The sequence below is a fragment of the Pavona decussata genome, unplaced genomic scaffold (assembly GCF_977016875.1).
Source record: "Pavona decussata unplaced genomic scaffold, jaPavDecu1.1 SCAFFOLD_602, whole genome shotgun sequence".
NCBI classification, from domain to species: Eukaryota; Metazoa; Cnidaria; class Anthozoa; order Scleractinia; family Agariciidae; genus Pavona; species Pavona decussata.
Window position 1 is genome coordinate 5,930,001 of NW_028145860.1, and position 18,098 is coordinate 5,948,098.

The 18,098-nt window shown below is 38.9% G+C and overlaps 3 protein-coding genes across 5 annotated transcripts in view; 1 reads left to right on the forward strand and 2 right to left on the reverse strand.

Annotated features, from left to right (window-relative positions):
• The window catches only part of LOC146449657 (uncharacterized), a 10,377-nt gene extending 473 nt beyond the window's left edge, over positions 1-9,904 (reverse strand). The window contains exons 1-9 of one of the 2 annotated variants that reach the window (XM_085101447.1): positions 9,311-9,904; positions 8,419-8,554; positions 7,439-7,550; positions 6,809-6,928; positions 5,547-5,603; positions 4,882-4,971; positions 4,106-4,183; positions 3,074-3,252; positions 739-2,596 (exon numbers count right to left, since the gene is read on the reverse strand). In XM_085101447.1, coding sequence (XP_084957573.1) covers positions 739-2,596; positions 3,074-3,252; positions 4,106-4,183; positions 4,882-4,971; positions 5,547-5,603; positions 6,809-6,928; positions 7,439-7,550; positions 8,419-8,554; positions 9,311-9,692 — 3,012 coding nt within the window. In that variant the 5' untranslated portion in view covers positions 9,693-9,904. Of the gene's footprint in view, positions 1-738; positions 2,601-3,073; positions 3,253-4,105; positions 4,184-4,881; positions 4,972-5,546; positions 5,604-6,808; positions 6,929-7,438; positions 7,551-8,418; positions 8,555-9,310 lie in introns of both variants that reach the window. The other variant, XM_085101446.1, reaches the window with a different exon arrangement.
• A 181-nt stretch (positions 9,905-10,085) lies between these two features.
• Positions 10,086-13,488, reverse strand: LOC146449658 (uncharacterized). The gene is made up of 2 exons (XM_085101448.1): positions 12,975-13,488; positions 10,086-12,002 (listed from the first exon to the last, which is right to left on the reverse strand). The coding sequence occupies exons 1-2, from the start codon at positions 13,486-13,488 to the stop codon at positions 11,236-11,238; spliced, it is 1,281 nt and encodes a 426-aa protein (XP_084957574.1). The 3' UTR covers positions 10,086-11,235.
• Positions 13,489-13,699: 211 nt separating this feature from the next.
• Positions 13,700-17,218, forward strand: LOC146449659 (uncharacterized). 2 transcript variants are annotated; one of them, XM_085101462.1, is made up of 4 exons: positions 13,700-13,805; positions 14,051-14,125; positions 15,781-15,884; positions 15,916-17,218. In XM_085101462.1, exons 1-3 carry the CDS (start codon positions 13,721-13,723, stop codon positions 15,879-15,881), a joined length of 261 nt encoding a protein of 86 aa, XP_084957588.1. In that variant the 5' UTR covers positions 13,700-13,720; the 3' UTR covers positions 15,882-15,884; positions 15,916-17,218. The 2 variants fall into 2 exon arrangements, with proteins under 2 accessions (XP_084957588.1, XP_084957586.1); XM_085101460.1 differs by having other exon boundaries at positions 15,781-17,218.
• Positions 17,219-18,098: the final 880 nt, after the last annotated feature.

Consider the following 18,098-nt stretch of genomic DNA (forward strand, 5'->3'; position numbering starts at 1 on the left):
CTATCCCAGGAAGACTGAACAGACGACCATGGACAGTCTAGAAATAAGGTGACATTACGGCGCAGATGCTGGTTTTACACCAATCAGGGGCAAATCCAAAACTTGGCTCCCACAACTTTCCCCATGCTTGATGCGATTTATTACCACACCGTTCAATCTCCTATCTCTGGTCTATGGTCTCTGGTCTCCTATCATGCCCTGTTTTGGCTGAGTTCGAGCGAGTGAAAACCTAGTCCCCCTTCCGCAGCTGAGCAGTTTAGCAGTCTTCCCTGCACCATTATACTTCACCCTCCGTGGTTAGGCGCTGTTTCGTTGCCTAGTGTAACATGCCCTGAAACGAACATTTCCCGCAATTGTTTGTTGCCACAATCGTAGCGAAAAGTAGAAGTCGGTTCTACTTCGTGCAACGGTGACTGCAACAAAAACGTTCATTTCAAGACATGTTACACCAAAGATACGTGCAACTTGTGTCACAACGAAATTGTAAGACAAGTTGCAAGAAAAATTGCCTAGTGTAACAGCGCGTTTATTCAAGAACAGACGGAAGATTAACGACCCTAGCGACGGAGCTTCGTCAACACATGGAAAATACTTGACTGGGAACACACTCACTTAGTCAGCTGACCAATACTATTTATATGAAAGTTAGTATTCTTTTGTGATGCTGTTAATCTTTCAATATTTTGTAGTTTGAATTTAGGGCATGATTTAAATCAAACTTTAATGAACAAAACTTACCCGTGATAATCTTCTGTCACCAAAGGTGTGATAAACTACCACAGGACACCCAGCTGCTGATGCGGCCACCCACTGAATAACAGCCTTGAGTTCCGGGTCCCCACGGAATACCCCACATCCCCAGTTCCCTGTTGCCACAGGGCGTACCCGTGATTCTTCCAAACATGCTTCTGCAATCTTAACAGCGCCACGGACTGTTAAACTACTAAAATGTTCTGCAAAACTCTGCAGTGTTTCTTCTTCTGAGATGATCTCGTCATCGGAAATGGAAGATTCTTCAGCTGGAACATGTTCAAGCTCAAGCTGTGTTTCACCTTGAGTGTATCTCTCACCTCCATCCATCGCTTCCATTTCCTCTCCTTGCATCATGTCTGAAGCTTGTGCCAATGCATCAAACATTATTTTTTCAGCAAGTTTCCCAGCCGTTTGGACGGCAGCTTCAGAAGTTGAGGAGAGCTCTCCAAAGCTGTTTTCAGAAGTCACTTTCGCTCCTTCATTCTGGTCACCCTGTTCCTCTTCAGACGATTCTGATGAGCTTGTATTGCTCTCAACCGATGCTTGGATTTCTGATTGATTATTTACTCCCAACTCACTTTGAGATAAGCTATCACTATCTCCGCTCTCTTTCCCATCATCGTTTTCAGCGCATGACATCAAAACAGTTGTTTTTCCATCACATAGCTCTGCAGCCTCCGCGAGAGCAGTTGATATTATTTTCAAGACAACAGTCTCAACATGGCCCTCTACAATGTTCCTTAGATCACTATTTTCCGTGTCTGCTGCTCTCTGACAAGCATCACCTCGGCTGCTTTTGCCAGTTAGTACATCCGAGGGGACAGTCTCAGCTGCTTCGTCTTCTTCCACATCCACTTCACTTTCTTCCTCCTTTGGACAAAATGAACAGCTGATCGCTGAATCAAGAACTGATCTTGACAGTTCAGTCGCAAACTTTTCAAAAAGCTTAGCATTTGAAGTGTCAACTCCTTCACCATTTTTCAGTTCCCCCTTTTGTCTTCCCTCATATTCCTCTAGGTTGAACTCTTCCAAAAGGATTTGTCTGGCGTTAGGAGACCGCACATGGCCATCTGTATTATCTTCATACGTCTTACACTTTGATGCGTTTACTAATGAGGACAAATCTTCCACAAACTGGGAAATGCTAAAACCATTGGAATACTTTTTGCTCAGCGGTGTATCTGATTTAGAGACTTGCTGAGACAAAAAGGAAATTAAATTGTCCCCGTTCTTTACTGGGGACCCTAAATACCCGGGGCTCTTCTGAAATGATTCTTTGGTGTTCGCAGCTGCGAGCACAGGAGAGCTTGCAGTGGTTGCTATGGCAGTGGCAATGGATGACGTCAATTCAACACATGACATCAGGGAGTTGGAGATCGAATCAGCGAAGCTCTTTAAAGGAAGGGATCCTGGACTTGAAAGGTACCTTTGAAAACCATTGGAATCGAACGGTTTTTGTTCCAGGTCAAACACGGCGGGTGAAGACGGAGGGGTCCCGGGAACTACAGGGGTATTTGAGCCACTGATGGTGTGTATCACACACTTTGGTAGTGGAGGTGGGGAGAGAAAGTTTTCTGAATATGCTCGAGCTTTGTCGGGCATGCTACAAAAGACTTCTATCAGAGACTTTTTCATGATAGGCGTTAAGATATCGCCGGCATCTACCACGTCTTCTGGGGTGGTATTGTTATTTGAATCTACTTCACTGAACGCTTGAGTCAGCGCAAGGTTAACAAGGTTGTCACTGAACTCCTGAGTCTCTACAGTTGTTAGAGGTGGCATTGGTAACGCCTCTATTGTGTTTTCAATGCTTTGATCTTCACTTTCAGCAGCATACTGCTTGCTCTCTATATATAAAAAAGAATTATTAACTGGGCACTTTCGTCACTTCTGTACAAATAAGGATGAACTTAATTGCATGAGATGGGTTACATCTGAGGCCATTTCTTGTCTGATGCAGGGAAATGGCCTTAACAACCATGTGCCACATACATAGAAAAAAAAATCCCCCACCCCCTCCACCTGTGTCACAAGAAGAGACACAGCTCTCGTTAATCATGGTGGAAACCTCATGCTGGTTTGGCTGCCAGTTCTGAAGTCCTCTAAACAAACATATGTAGAAATGGAATAAAATTATTTTTTGAGTGCGAAAGTGAGGGCTTCTATCCTTATAGTTCTCTGTGCTCGCTAGATCTATGAAGGGAATTTGGTTTGATGAGGATAGAGAAAGATCTATCTTTGACCTCTGTGGAATTTGAACCCAAGACATCTGTATTAGATCACCAGCGCTCTAACACTGGCCTAATATGTAAGGAAGTACTGACCTGAGGGGCTGTGTATGATTTGTGAACCAACGTCTGGGTTGTAGAATCCTACCAAAGCTTTGTTTAGTTCTCTAATGAGAGCAGACTCCTGATACTGAGCCTCTACTGGTGAGGTTTTAAACGATGTGGCATCAATCGCCACTACTGAGGTCAGAAAATTACCATCTTTATCACGCTGCAGGAGAGAATGGGGAAAATAAATATTTTTATTGTTTGCAATACACTTCCTCAAAGGATATTTTGAGAATTTGCATCAAAAGAGTTATCCTGTTGTTTAGAAACCATCAGATCTTCTGCACACCTGCTGCCTTAGTCATTCAAAGAATGGATAACTTTACCTTTACCTTTACCAAGGCTATAACACCAGAAGCCAGGGGAGCTTCAAAATAAATGGCGCTCGAACTTACAACACCATCCCGAGAACCATTCGACACGTAGAGGCGTTCAGTGAATTTAAAACCAAACTTAAGAGCCATCTTTAGCAGTAACGCCTGCGGTACATGCTGCATTTATAACTTATTTGTCTAGTTTTTTTTATGTTTCAAAGTCTTGTCTTGTGCTGTGTCAGGGCTCCATTTAAACTAGCTCTGCTAAATTGGATGCCCCTGGATAAATATTGAATTAAATAAACAAAATAAATAAATAAATAAAGCAGATAACTCGTTATCCAGTGGATAAAGTGTATTACTCCAACTAATATAGTTTGTCTGCTGGATAGCAACTTAATTGCTGGATAAAGTTATCCACTCTTTGAACAAACGGTACCTGCAGACTAATAGACATTAACTTTGAGTCTTTCTCATGCCCTTTCAAAATGCTGGGCCTACAATAATAATATTACTTTAGACCAAAAATAAACTGTTAATTAACTTATGATAATAAATCTGTTCAAATTTGACAAAAAATATATACCAGTTAACACAGAGCCTTTGACAAACTCTCCAAATGCACCAATTATAGTTATTATAATTATTATAATAAATTTTATGAGTATAATCATTGATCATGACGGGAACAGGTTTACTGACCTTTGATTCATCTTTATAATCACCAGCAAACTGAAATGTTTTCCCATACCCTGAATAACTGGAGAATCTTTCTATTCCCTAGAACAGGAAGGAAAATAATAGACAAGAGTATTTCAGAAAAATAAGATAAGCTTTTCATAAAAAGAAAGTACAAAGTACCTATGTACAAATAAAATAAACAAGAAATAGTGTTTAGAAAGACTTGAAAGCAGTATCCCAGCTAAAGCAAAGTACTCTGATTGCACGTGCACGCTCTGCCATTTTGTTTCGGAAAAATTATCTGCGCTGTTGTTCATTTCCAGTTCTATCCATGATACCAACCCCCAGGGGATACTCCCATAAAAATAAGCTGTATTAGTATGTGTCACTGTGATGGGTATGGTTTTCAAGCTGTTTAGTCTGGGATAGGGTACTGGCATGTACAATAATCAAGTGAAAAAGGAGAACCCTTTAAAGTTAATGTAATATAATGTATTTATAAACCACACATATCACATCGTCTCATGGTGATTTACAATTCCTCTGTGGGGTGAGATTGGACATCATCATGTAAAGGCACCACTGGCAGCTGCTATCAGTCCATATTTTGATCTCACCCACCCACCCACCCACCCAGCCCATGCAGGAGAAAAAGTTTGTGTTTACTAGCTTTGATTTGAGATTCTAGAGCAGAACTTCATCTGTCTGTCAAGATGTGAATTGAATTATTGAATTAAATAAAAATTAAATAAAATAAATAAAATAAATAAAATAAGATCATTATTTTTGAAACTCACCCTGACAACAATGCATTCATTGTCTTCCATAGCCTCCATAAACATCAAAGCCACAAGCAATTCAGGGTTCATACAGAATCTAACCTCTTCCTGAAATGATAAGGACTAAGTAAGAAAGAAAGCAAAGGTAAAATTGCACTGGAGTCTAAGTGGCCCCATACAGCAGGAAGCAACTAAGAGTATTGCTACTCCCCCTGGATGGGATGCTAGTCCATTGTAGGGTCATCCCCAGTGCTATGTCGCCAGTAACCATTTATACACCTGGGTGAAGAGAGACAATGCGGAGCAACCTTTCTTGTCTAAAGAAACAACACAGCAATTCAGAGACCAACCTAGACTCAAACTACCGACCCTCTAGTTTTCTGACCGTCCAATTAAAAGTCTGACGTGCTAACCACTACACCATCGCCAGGGCTGTCACTGCATTTTTAGCCATGTTACCCTCAGCTTCACATCTGTAACAGTCTTGTTACTTCCCGAGTAAAATGACCTTACAACTATCAAGATCACCTGTTACATCAAGGTCCTTTCAGGCGTTACAGGTGTTAGGGGTTGCTGCCCTTAATGACAGCTCTGAGCTCTCCACAAGTAAAAAAGAGAGCAAAAGGTTAATGTTGATAAAAAGTTCTCTTTTAATGCTGTTAATTTTAAAAAAGTAAGCATACCTGAACATGCCCTGCACCCAAAACACCTCCCCCAATGAAACGGTTTGCAAAGTCAACCTACACAATGAAACCAGGAAAATTAACATATTCCTACTGGTACTTAATTTCTTTAAATGACATTGACATCTCTGAAAATTTGTTTCTTTCATAGTTTTGGGGGGAGATGGCAATGAAGGAAGGAAGTGTGAAGCATGGAACTACTCTTGCTTGACTTACTGTAGTGATTCTTGTACAGCTGCACGCATTTCACTGTTACTTGGAAATCCTTTGTTTATTTACTTTAAGCAGGAGTTAAGGACACTGTCTCCTAATACAGAGGTATTTGCACGGCTTATGACTATGTGGTAAAGGCAGTTCTTAGCAGGGACTGTTAAAATCCAAAAAGAAAGCCAGGAGTAACCATGCATTTTTCAGAGATAATTAAGCAACAATAATGATATTGAAAAAGGGTTTAAGTACAAAGTAATGTATGGAATTTTTTTCCAAATTGAAACTTGATTATCTCTGAAAAATACATGGTTACCCCTAATTGTCTTTTCAGATTCCAACAAAACTTACCAAGATCTGCTTTTCCCACATAGTTATAAGCTGTGCAAAAATATCTTTGTCTTAGCAGGCACTGCCATTAAGAAACCCAAGTTTCTCGGACCATCCCGAGATGAACAGAAAATATGTGCACTAGCAAAAGGAGAGACCGTCCTTAAGAAAACTCTAGTACAACAGCCTCTCAGATCGAGATGGGCATGCCTGGTGAGTTGTATTGGGGAAGTCAAGTCTGGATAGCATAAGATATTCCATTTTAGTGCGGGAACATGGCCTGTAAGAAACCCTCAGTTGCCAATCTAGTCCCACAGCCATCACTTGGTCATGAATAAGGGGGCCTGAACCAATCTTGTCACTGGACCAGAGTAATTATGATGATTTCAAACAAATTATTCTAAGCTAAAGTGAAACAGGACCTATTCTTGAAAGAATTTGATTTTAATGAATTTTTTCTTCAGTCACTTCCTGAGAATATGTCAGATTTTAAATTTTATTAGAATTTATCCTATATTCTATTCTTAGTTAGACTACACATAGCCCCTGAAACATTGTCATGCTTTAAATGGAGTTGCGTTTGAATAAAGGTTATGACAATGATGATTTAGTTTCTACAGAATTCTCTCTAGACCAAAAAAGTACGGACTGAACATGGCATTGTTTAAAAAATAGCAAAACTTTGGGCTTTGTGTTGCGAATGATTGAAGGAGCTAAAATCAAACCTGAAGCATGTGTTCTCCAGAATCTTCAATGGATGTCTTATTATCGACAATGACAGGACATAGCGGCATATCACACGACACCCAGTCTTCAAGAGTAGGCAGAGAGGGGCTTGGTATGACCTGCCAGTACAAATAGCAAATGAAACTGATACGCTGGATGTCTGTCAAAACTGCCACTAATGAGCCACAAAATTAAAGTTTGTTTGTATGAAAATGTAAAGATTGAAGTGATGCAGGGGTTTCAGTTACATCGGAAGAAAATGTTTGCATATTTAAGCTCTTTTTAGGGATGACAAAAGAAAAAAAATGCTCTGAAAACAAGATGTTCACTTTATTGAAGTGATTGAAAGATTGAGTTATATACTCTTAATAGTTTCATTTCTGGTAAGTCTGTGCCTCTTACATGCCAGATTAGTGAAGAGTTTAGAAATCACTGCTTGGTTTATTTTATGAGGAAGGAAAATCAGAGGAACAAGAGAAAACCCAAATGTGAGTTTGCATTAAACTGAATCCACCTGACTAAAATGTGGAATGGGAAAGCTAATTTATACCTCACTGACCAGTGAAACGATTGGCCAGCAACATTATCAATGTTTGACACAGACAGGAATGATGGGCCAGGGACAATACCTGACGGCTGTACAACACTCTCCCTTCAATATCTGGCCAGTCATTGCTGATTCTTTCAAAATAGTGAATTAAACATCGGAGCTTGGAAGCCTGTGTCTGTTGGATTTCCTCTCTGCAGAAACAATTTATTTTGCAATGTCAGTTCCAGGTCAGGTTACCTCTACACAAATTTTCCTATCAGTCAGTCAGTGTGGCCTTGTAGCTTAGTCGGTAAAGCAATGGTGATCAAATCCTGAGGTTGTGGGTTCGATATATTCCTGCCAAGGTCAAATATCTTTATTTGCCACCTAAGGTCTCCCATTTTGTCACTAATGCTTTAATGTTCAATGGGAAACTCATGGGTTTGCTTAGCACTAAAACATACACAGCAGAGTTATTCTCTGATCAGTCAGTAAATCAGTCAGTCATCCACTCAAAAGTCACAGTCACAGTAATGGTAACAGCAGCATTAACAGTAGTACATCTTTTTGTGCATCACCCTCCAAACAGAGTTATCAATCTAGTTGCAACAAAAGTTAAGAAATAGTAAGAAGTTGAGAGTGTCTACCAGCTGGTGAATGGCTTGAAACTGTCACCTTGACACATGCTTCGAAAATCCCACATACAAGCAGCAAAAAGCCTGTGTACATGTTGTTGTGGTAAACAAGAGGGAGGGGGGTGTACTCCTTGGAATTTTTGTTAGGGGTGTGTGGCTTCGTTCTCCAAATCCTGACCTTATTTCAGACCAAAATACATTTTTTTGGAGTCCTTTTCCAGACATGGCCTTTAAAATTCATACCAATTTTCAGGCCTGGTTTCTAGAATCCATACCTGTTTTCAGACTTTTAGACAAAATGGTTAAAATTTATACCCTATTTCTGACCAAAAGGTCTCAAAAACCACACCCTTTAATTGGGCGCTGCACATACCTATAACAGCGTATATAAGGGAGTATCCCCGGCCCCAGGGAGGGGGGGGGGGGGGGGGAAGATAAATCATACCTGTGAAAACATGCAAAGAAATTGATGAAATTGATTGATCGAACTTGAGTGTCTTCAGGTAGTGGAGGAAGTGAACATAAAAATGCCGATGCCAGAACACAAGCTATGAACTTCCTGTCCAGTGCAATGCCACATTCTGCAAGAATAAATAAGAATAAACATTTAAAAAATAGGAAGAGTAAAATAGACTTGTTTGGAATGATATTATAATGATAGTAATGATAAGGAATTAAAATCAAAGTTCCAGATCTGATTATAAGGAGATTTGAGAATAGGCTACCCCCTTCTACTTTACCTGTTCCCCCACAGTCCTCCCACCCCCCTCCCCGTTGTCATGGGCTATCTTGTCATCATCGAGAAAGCAAGTGAGTTCCATACTGTTGAAAAATACCGGCACACCACCGATATTGATAAAATGCAAGTTTCAATATATTCGGTAGTTGTATGCAAAAGTTTTGATTTTCGGATCGAAAGTGCACCCACCGCGTCGAGCAAACTTTCGCGCCACTTCCTTCGAACACAAGACTTCCCCGGTGTATATTTTTAAAAATAATCTCTGCAAGATACTAAGAGACATTTACATGAATAACAAGTGACTGATGAAAACCATTGTCTCATCTTGAGTGACTTGTAAACGACTTAAGCTTAAGTACAACAGCGGGGAACTCTCTTCAACGACTTCATTGAAAACAATGACAAAAATAGCTAAAACTTTAAGCATTATTAGTTTAAATCACAATGACATAATTTTGTTAAAAGAAAGTGAAAGATGCTTCGAAATTAGCTATACTGATTTAACCCTTGATCGCTAACGAGTTTACTGGCTTTAAATTAAAGTGAAGCTATCATTTGCACAAGCCAATACACTGAACTTTGTAAACAACGAACCTACCGCGCTGTTGCAAGCACAGAACAATGCCTTCCTTGGGCGAGAACTCGTCAATACTCGACGCTAAAGTAACAATAAACGGAAGAACAATGTTGAAAAATGTTTCTTTTTCTTCTTGTGTGGCTATTTCTTCAAGAAATATCCCCAAGCCTTCAAAAGACCAGCCTGACCCCGCAGAATTGGAATTCAACACCTCAGCCGTGGAACGGTCGCGAATGAGCACATCTATGTCATTGCCTGCTGCTATGAATAGTTTTTCCAGCAGCTCAGTTAGATAGTTTGCAGTTTGTATACCATTCAGCTCTGAATAGAGGTCTTTCAGCTTTTGCCACCTTTGTTTATTAAGGTGTGGAAGATCTAAATGCCGCAAATGTTGAATCACCATTGAGACATCAGACGTCAAGACTTCACGGATGAATTACACTAAAAAATTTCTCCACGAAACCCAAAAAATCTCTGCTCTCAATACTTTACATTAATTCGTTCCTTTTCCACGTGAAGACGCAAAAGTAACATCTTTGCAGGAACCAAACTGTCGACTTTTATAAAATTATCACGCTATCAATCCAAAGCGACCGACATGGCGCGAAATCTAAGATATGTGGAACACGATACACAAACCACGAGATCAAAATGCTATTTCTCATCACGTTTTGCAGAGGCCATCTAAAAATAGTTCAAAAGAATGTTGCACTTGATCATATTCTTCGGCTAACATCAAATATCTTTGACACGATAACAATCTGCACCATTATTATTATCTGTTGTTTGTAGTTGTTTTTATTAAATTAAAATTCACTCTATCAAACTTACAAATCGTGAGGGCCAAAATAAATATATATAAAGTGAAAATAGCTTGCATATCCCCTGTCCATCGTCACAATTTTCAAAATTCAAAATGATCATCTTCATTGTTGAAGACAACTAAATGTAGTAACTACAATTTGCAACACCAAGTGTTTAGTTCTTTTTTTTTATGAATATATATTTTTTTGTGCATATTTACACACGTGTAGTGTGTAGTGCTTCTAGAGAGCAACCAGGTAGCCTTTGAACAAGGACTAAACTTTTAGAGTCAGAAACTGGTAATGAGATTTTAGTTTCGTGTTTAGATATTAAATAAGCTTATCTTGATCATGGTTGCTTTTAACATGCACAATGATGTATTCAATTACTTATGAATGTGTGCAATTCAGCCATTTTTTGGCTGTAATGTGTTTTTTTTTTTTAATATAAATAAACCTCTCATTACAACCTAAACTAAAGGCCAAAATGGTAAGCTTTCCAACAGGCTGCATGGCCCCACAGTTGGGGCTATAGGAGAATCAAGGGGTGGATGCAATGAAAGCAGTCATTCAGGCTAGGTGCCAACATAAACAAGCTGGCACTAAGGATCCACTGCACAAAACTGTTCACTACAGCAGACTATACATTGAACGCTTTGGAAAAAAACATTTTGATAGATACAGACCTTGAGCTAACCAGTAGAAAAGTACCGTAAAACAATATCCAAGGGGATCAGATTTCTTTGAAGCAAGAAGTTTAAAAAATAGCTGTAGACAGCAAAATTGATCTTCATGGAAGTAAAAGAAAGACAACAACAAAAGGTGGACTATAAAGTGAAAACATATCTATCTAAAGAAATTGCCTGCCTTGGGATTAGTAGAAGGGCGGAGGGGAGGGGGGGGGAGGGGGGAGAAAAAGTGAGAGAAAAAGGAGGAACTGGGGAGAGGGAACACCCTTCTCTTAGTTTTTCTTGCCCCCCTCCCTCCCAATAATTTATTACACCTGTTATGTAGGCTAAGCCTGCCTACACTGACTTAACCACACAACTCAATTTTAAAAGACCTTAAATAACTTGTCCAACTCTAAACATTCTCAGAGTAAATAATTTAATATGGCAATTAGTTAAAACCTCTTAGACTGAGTTAGAAGATTGTACCAAGGGCCTCAAACCAAGCGAGAATAGTGTTATCATTTGCAGCCCAAGCCTCAAATTCTTCAAAGGAAATCTTGCCATCCTTGTTAGTATCAGCACACTGGAAGACATTGTTCACCATCTCATCAATCGCATCTTGTGACATTGCCTCCATAATAGGCCATCTTCCATCAACTCCCTGAGTGCTTGTGTTGCCAGGGTTATTCATCACCATCACTGGTTTTCCTGTTGATGTTGATGGACCAGAATCATTGGGAATTGGAGCATTAAACACTGCCGACACTGGTTTGTCAGCAGAGTCATCAAAAGACGCCATCATCTCCTCCTCACATGACCTCACAACATCACGCACAAGCTCCAGGCTCACTTCAAAGTAAGCTTTAAACATGCTTCTTAGATTCTCCTTGGAAATGTAACCTTTTTTCTCAATGTCACAGCCACCAAATGCATATGGGATCTTTTCTTTCTCACTCCCCTTGACAAGTATGGAGAGGCCAACGACAAACTCGTCAATGTCAATAATGCCATCATCGTTTTGGTCATAAAATTTAAACATCTGGTCCATGACAAGGTTCTTGTTCTGTCCCAAAGGACCTAAACACTTGTCAAAAACTGCACGCGTAATTCCGGCCTTTTCAGTTGCCAAGGTCTTGAACTGCTCAACCAGAGCTTCAATCTCTGCTTGGTCAAAATGGCTTTGTTCTCTCAGATGCTGAATTTCATCCCAAGACAAGGAGCAAGGGTGATCTTTGATACCTGAAGATAAATCACAACACTCTATAAACAAAATTATAATCCATCAAATATTTTCGCTCGCGCGCGATTGGTCTAAACGCCTCACGTGACCGAATGTACCCCAGCTAAAACTGGGGAATATTCGGTGATATTCCCCAATTTCAAAAACTTCAAAGCGCATCAAGTTTACAATTAAAATTAATGTCAAGATGGGGGAACGGTTTGCTTTTGTGACAGAACAAGAGATAAACCTGCTGGTCGATAAAGCAGTATTAGAAAACAAAATATGCTCTAAACATTTTTGACGGTAAACTGTTCTTAAACGAAATGTTTAAATACTCAAGCTCACTGCTACATGTTGCGAAAAATATTTGAAGGATGATAACCACAATAGCCTCCATTTGGCTTTAAAAATATGCTCAGATATTTGTCCTTGCACATTATCTGCTCCTCGAAGCTTAGTTTTCCTCAAGCTTCACTCTCGGAAAACTGTTCGCTTCTCGGAACAGATAATGTCTGCGGACAAATATCTGAGCATATTTTTTCACGCCAAATGGAGGCTATTGTTTATTTACACTATAGATATATATTTTTAGTCAGTGACAAAGCTATGTTTGTATCTAAGCTCTGGATGATTTTTACAATGGAAAATCACATTAATGTTCTTGTTTAATTGTGTATCGCCCCAGTGGCACAAGCCTATTAAAAGTGGAGTTTTTAATTTGACTGAAGGGAGTTCATTTTTGCGATGTTTTATTTTGTGGGCTTTTTTTTTCTGCGAGAACTAATTATGAAAATTAGTTTTCATTCATATGAAAACAAAGCTAATTTCCACATGAAAAGCTTTTGCACTTAGCCTCAGTGCCATAATGAGGTTCAAAGCAACTTATGGGAAAAAATTCACACACAGTAAATTATTATCTATTTCATGGATGAGAGAAAACACCCTAAGCAAATTAGAATGACCAAACAGTCACGACATATTTATCTCACCTGGGTAAAGTGGTTTAAGGCAAGGTGCCCTTGGATTTGTCAATGGTGGCATCGGAATGCGGATCTTTATAAACAAATGGGTTTTGTTATGATCATCTCTCATTTCACAACGCTCACAGACATCATAGTCCACACAGTTGGCACATTTATAACGAATTCCACAAATCGGGCTTGCCTGGCAGGAGTTGCATGTTATTCCGCGGTGAATGTAACCTTCTTTTCTCGCCTGATCTTCGGCGACGTTGAAAAGAAGATTTAAAAGATGCTGTCCTGATTCCTCTCCGACCTCTGATTCTGCAGAGGCCTCGGACACATGGCGGACTGGCGTTGCCGCGCTCTGTATTGAATGTAGCTGCTCTTGCCTTGGTGAAGCATCAACAGAGGAATTCCTTTGTTCGCGTTCTATCTGGTTTGTGACCGGCGCGACAAGAAAGTAGCGTCGAGCTGTGTTGGCACCAATGAAAAGAGCAACACCAACTGCCGCACCAAACGCAAACTGCGTTACCGATCCCATCACAGTCTTGGCTATTTAAATCATACCTGTAAAAATAACACATTCATGTCGGGAACGGCATAGCTCAAAATTTGAAACAGGCTTTCTTTTACAGCCAAAACATACGATATTTTCGTTGAGAAAAGCGGTAAAACTGTCGGAAAAAACTTGGCAATTCATTCCTGAGGCAAAATAGTTCAGCGGCGTTAAGTTTTGCGCACGTTCAGAAGAGTTTGTTTTTCGAATTTTCAAAATGGCGGCTAGTGACTCACAGTTCAAAGAGCCAAGGAAAGCTTTATTTCGGTCTCCAGATCAAGATGAAAGTAGCAAGTCACCAGGTTATAATATTACTTCATATTCTGAATTGCAGGGAATTCGAACTGTGAATTTTTTTAAGATCACCCAGCTGTAAAAAAATTGAAACCAGTTACTTGCAACTAGTTTCTTTTTAAACTTAATTAACAGGAATTTGACTGCAAATTCATGTAGTGCATGGTTATGCCCTGAGTCAGTTACCTCTACATCCATCCTCTCAGTGGTTTAAATTAATTACAGTTTATTATATTGGTGTGTTTTCTTGCAGAGGCCTTGGAGGCGTTACTAAATAGAATTCAAGTAGATATCGAAGTGGATTCTAACTTGAACAGCCTTAGAAAAGGTGAATGACAAGTGACATTTAAATTGATTACGAGAAAATTGATTACGAGGGAATGTAAGAAATGATCCCTGACCGGCCCATTCTGGGGCTGTCACTGAGCTTTGGATGGAACTGTTAAGAAATGTTTTGTTGACCTACAAATTCCACCACTACATTGTGCAGTTCCAGAAAATATCCATACTCATACCTGAAATCTCCCGGTCTCCCGGGTAGAGCACCAAATCTCCCGGGAAATACCTACCGCGGTCTTTTTGAGATATGTTTATTAATATTGGTTATTTCTCGTCGGGTCTTCGCTGCCCCCCCCCCACCCCACTGAAGCCCTAAATGTAGGCTTGATGACACGGTTCTGCTGGGACCGCGGAACAAAGAAAACAGATTTCTAGACGTCTCCAGATTTTTGTACTCCGGGGATTGACAGGTATGCATACTCCCCCCATGGAAGATTTTTTTGTTTTGCATCCCCCATCCCCCCAGGAAATTTTAGTTTAGCTTCATACTTTGCTTCTAAAATTTTGACTTTTAAGACCCCCACCCCCTAGAAATTTCTGATGACTTCCGTGGGGTGGGCATGAATTTTTTCTGGAATTGCACATTATTTGATACATCAACAACTCAGCCTCCCCCACCCCCTTCCCTTATCAGTGTTGATTTGCTGCTGAAAAAAAAAATGCTGGGTAATCGTCTGACCTTCAAGCATTGAGTGAGGGGGAGTGAAGGTTTACTACTCTTCTGACGGCCATTTAAAAGGTATTTTCTGGAGTGTGCTATAAATCACACCAACAGAGATGGAGGAGGTCACATATTAGAGTGAGAAAAGTCCAAAAGGAAAGAAGAAAAACATTGAAAATTTTCCTATTCATTGTTCATACTGGGTATCCCCCTAAACAATAGCTTAAAATGTACAGCTCTCAGTGCATTGCTTGTTGTAAGATATGAACTGGACCCTTAACATACAAAAGATAAACTTCCAAAAGTTTGAGGGGTAGTAAATAGTCTCATATAGGAGGGGGGGGGGGGGGTAGCATGATTTTATGCCTTCAATATTTGTAGATCTTTCCAAGATCTTTTGGTTGTGCAAAATCTATTTGCACAATTCACATTTTTCTCAACTAGTTTTGCCAACGAATGTAGTTCCAAAAGGAAAATCACTGGTCGTAAACTAAAGGAAGTTTACTACTCATCTTGTCTTCTTGTTTTTTCAAATTCTATCAAAGTAGCCCACTACCTTCACTGTAGATGCCAGGCACAATGTCTAGTTGTGAGCTATTAATGACAGCCCTGAATTCCCTTTCCCTGCACTTATCTGGCTTCAGTTTAGTTTGTTCCTTTGATTTTCTTAAGTTTCCTTGGCTGGCATCCACTGATACACCTGTGGGGAAAGACATTGTGAATTGAATAAATTCAAGTCCAAGAAAAAAGGAATTAGAAGACAATGGAAGGCATCACGTATGCATAGGTAGCAGCTTGTCCATCCTCTGTTCAATTTTGCACTTACTGATAATTTTTGCAAACTGCACTTGTTTAAGCAACTCATAAGGCCATGTTGTTCTTGGTTTCATAAACTCAATAACCGTTGAGCTCCCATGTACTTATCAATGTTTGAGAAATTATTTATGCTTGACTGTGGACTGATATAAACCTCTTTATTGTAGACATCCATAAACAGACCCTAACCAAGCTAAGACAGGAGTTGACTCAGATTAGCAAAGATGAGTGGATGTATAAACCAATTGACCAGATTATCGGGTTTTGATATGTACTCATGGGCCTGCACTGTTACAAACGAGGTCACTTCAAAAAAGCACGTGAGTACAACTGCTTCTGATACCACCAAGGCAAGAAGTAGAGCACAAAGCATCCTGGATGTCATGAATGGTCAAATAGATGAGATCAGCGCTCCATGTTCTTAATAGGGAACTTAAGGACAGAGGTTTGGGAACTGAACATCAACATTCCCTTTCTTGGCTCGTTTTACATCTTACAAAGGTCTGGAAAACTCTTGGTTTGGTGTGCAGTGGTTGGCATTGTAAATGTAATGGCATGAGAATGGATCTGAAGACAACTCCCAGTTGCCATCATGGCTCATGATGTCTGTGCTTAAGTTCCCTGTGCTGTTAAACATGACAAAGAATAGAACCTGTCGTGCTTCAACACTACAAAAATTGTCTTAATTCAGTTTTACAACAGTGAACAAAAAAGACACTTTTATACTCCTTTTAAGTGGAAAATTCAATTACTTTTTGTTTTGTTTTGCTTTGTTTGTCGTTTTTATGAGCAGGCAGGAAAAAATTAACAAATATTTTGTAAACCTGATGAGAAGGTTGCACATTTTACATGAATGGAAACATTTTTATACATCAAAGGGACCATCACTGTAAGAAGAAATATTTTTGTGATTTTTATTATTTCTACATAATTACAATGCTATTACTTTTTTAGCTACTTTAATATAATATCATTGCCAAGATGGGATCATCACACCTTGTCACTGTACATTTTTTTTCAAGTTTTACTTGACTTATAGTTTAAAAAACATCTCTTATTTTTATGCCAATAAATATAACCATTATATTCCATAGTCCCTTGCCTGATTTGGACCTGCACTCTGACAACAAATTGATTTTAAATTGTTGGAAGTAATGTCCACATTCTAAATTTTATTTTGAAAAGTGGGAAAAGCATTCAAGCATGCTAAAAATTAGATGTGATCATCCGTCTATAGTATTTTTGCATTTAAATTTTCCATGTGTCTCCATTTTGGATTTTATGACATATAGTTGACACTGTTGTCAGGAAGTAGTTCTTTTGTGTGAAATAATTGGGCATACATCGGACATCATAAAATCCAAAATGGTGGCGCCCAGGAAGTTTAAAAGCAAAAATAGGCGATAATCAAATCCTGTTTTGTTTGACACTTGAATATTATTTTCATGTTTACCAACCAAATTTGAAATTAGATTGTATTTTCAACAATTTAACGCAAATTTTTATCAAGAGTGGAGGTTTTCTAAGATTCAGTATCAACATGCATACTCTCTCCTTACTGCTCTCTTGGTACAGTTTGAAATAAGAATGGTTCAACATCAATAATTTTTACCTTTGGTGATCATTTCTATGTTAGATCTAGGTTGATCTTCTGAGGAGAATTAGATGCCGGTCACTGTTGGGACGTACAGGGTTATTAATCTCCATTACCCGAAGCGTTAAGGGTAGTAATAATCCTTATGAAATTGTAATGATTTTCGATAATGTACAAAATTATTATACTAGTAGCACATGCCTACCCATACCTCTTAAAATAACTCTTTTCCTTTTTAAATATTTTGTTGGTCACAAGACCTGAGCTCTACTGAATTTAAACTTATTACTCCTAAAATTTCAATCCTAAGTTACTATTAACAATAATTTGCAAACTGAACTAACTTACAAAAAACCTTTATCCTTAAAAATAATTTATATACTATGACCAATTCCTTGGCAATTAATCAAAATAATGACAAAGTATGGGTTCAAATCAATTATTACCTAGAGAAAGAGATCATTAGAAATGAAAAATGCTTCTCTGTTGTTTTGGAATAGACATACAAGGTAAATGCAATCTTAGAAGTAAGAATCTGCGGACAGAACCAGAGTCACTCCCTGGTGACATTCAAATAAAGGCTACATATATTCAAAAGTAATTTCTTGATAAATTCTCTGCTCTTTACTGTGTATTTTTTTGGTCAAATTTTAAGACCATTTTTGTGTTTTACTGTTAGTTTTGATATTTACATGTGTGAGCTTTTGCATGTTTTCAGTTTGAGTTTTCATAGCAGTCAAAGTATAAGCTTAGTTAACAAAATAGATAATGAATAAACTCTGCTATAAAAAAGGTTTAGTTTGTCAGACAAATTACAGTAAGTCAAGTGCTATTTTCCCTCAAGTTTATCAAATAAACAGAAATGTAGGGAAATTTCCATTGAAAAATGAA

What these genes read in the sequence shown, in the direction of transcription:
- LOC146449658 (XM_085101448.1), bottom strand. Translation starts at nt 13,488, where the DNA reads ATGGGATCGGTAACGCAGTTTGCGTTTGGTGCGGCAGTTGGTGTTGCT. An exon ending in CCTTAAACCACTTTACCCAG is followed by an intron (nt 12,003 to 12,974) that starts GTGAGATAAATA and finishes ATTTATCTTCAG; the next exon opens with GTATCAAAGATCACCCTTGC.
- LOC146449659 (XM_085101460.1), top strand. Translation starts at nt 13,721, where the DNA reads ATGGCGGCTAGTGACTCACAGTTCAAAGAGCCAAGGAAAGCTTTATTT. An exon ending in TGAAAGTAGCAAGTCACCAG is followed by an intron (nt 13,806 to 14,050) that starts GTTATAATATTA and finishes GTTTTCTTGCAG; the next exon opens with AGGCCTTGGAGGCGTTACTA. An exon ending in CTTGAACAGCCTTAGAAAAG is followed by an intron (nt 14,126 to 15,780) that starts GTGAATGACAAG and finishes TCTTTATTGTAG; the next exon opens with ACATCCATAAACAGACCCTA.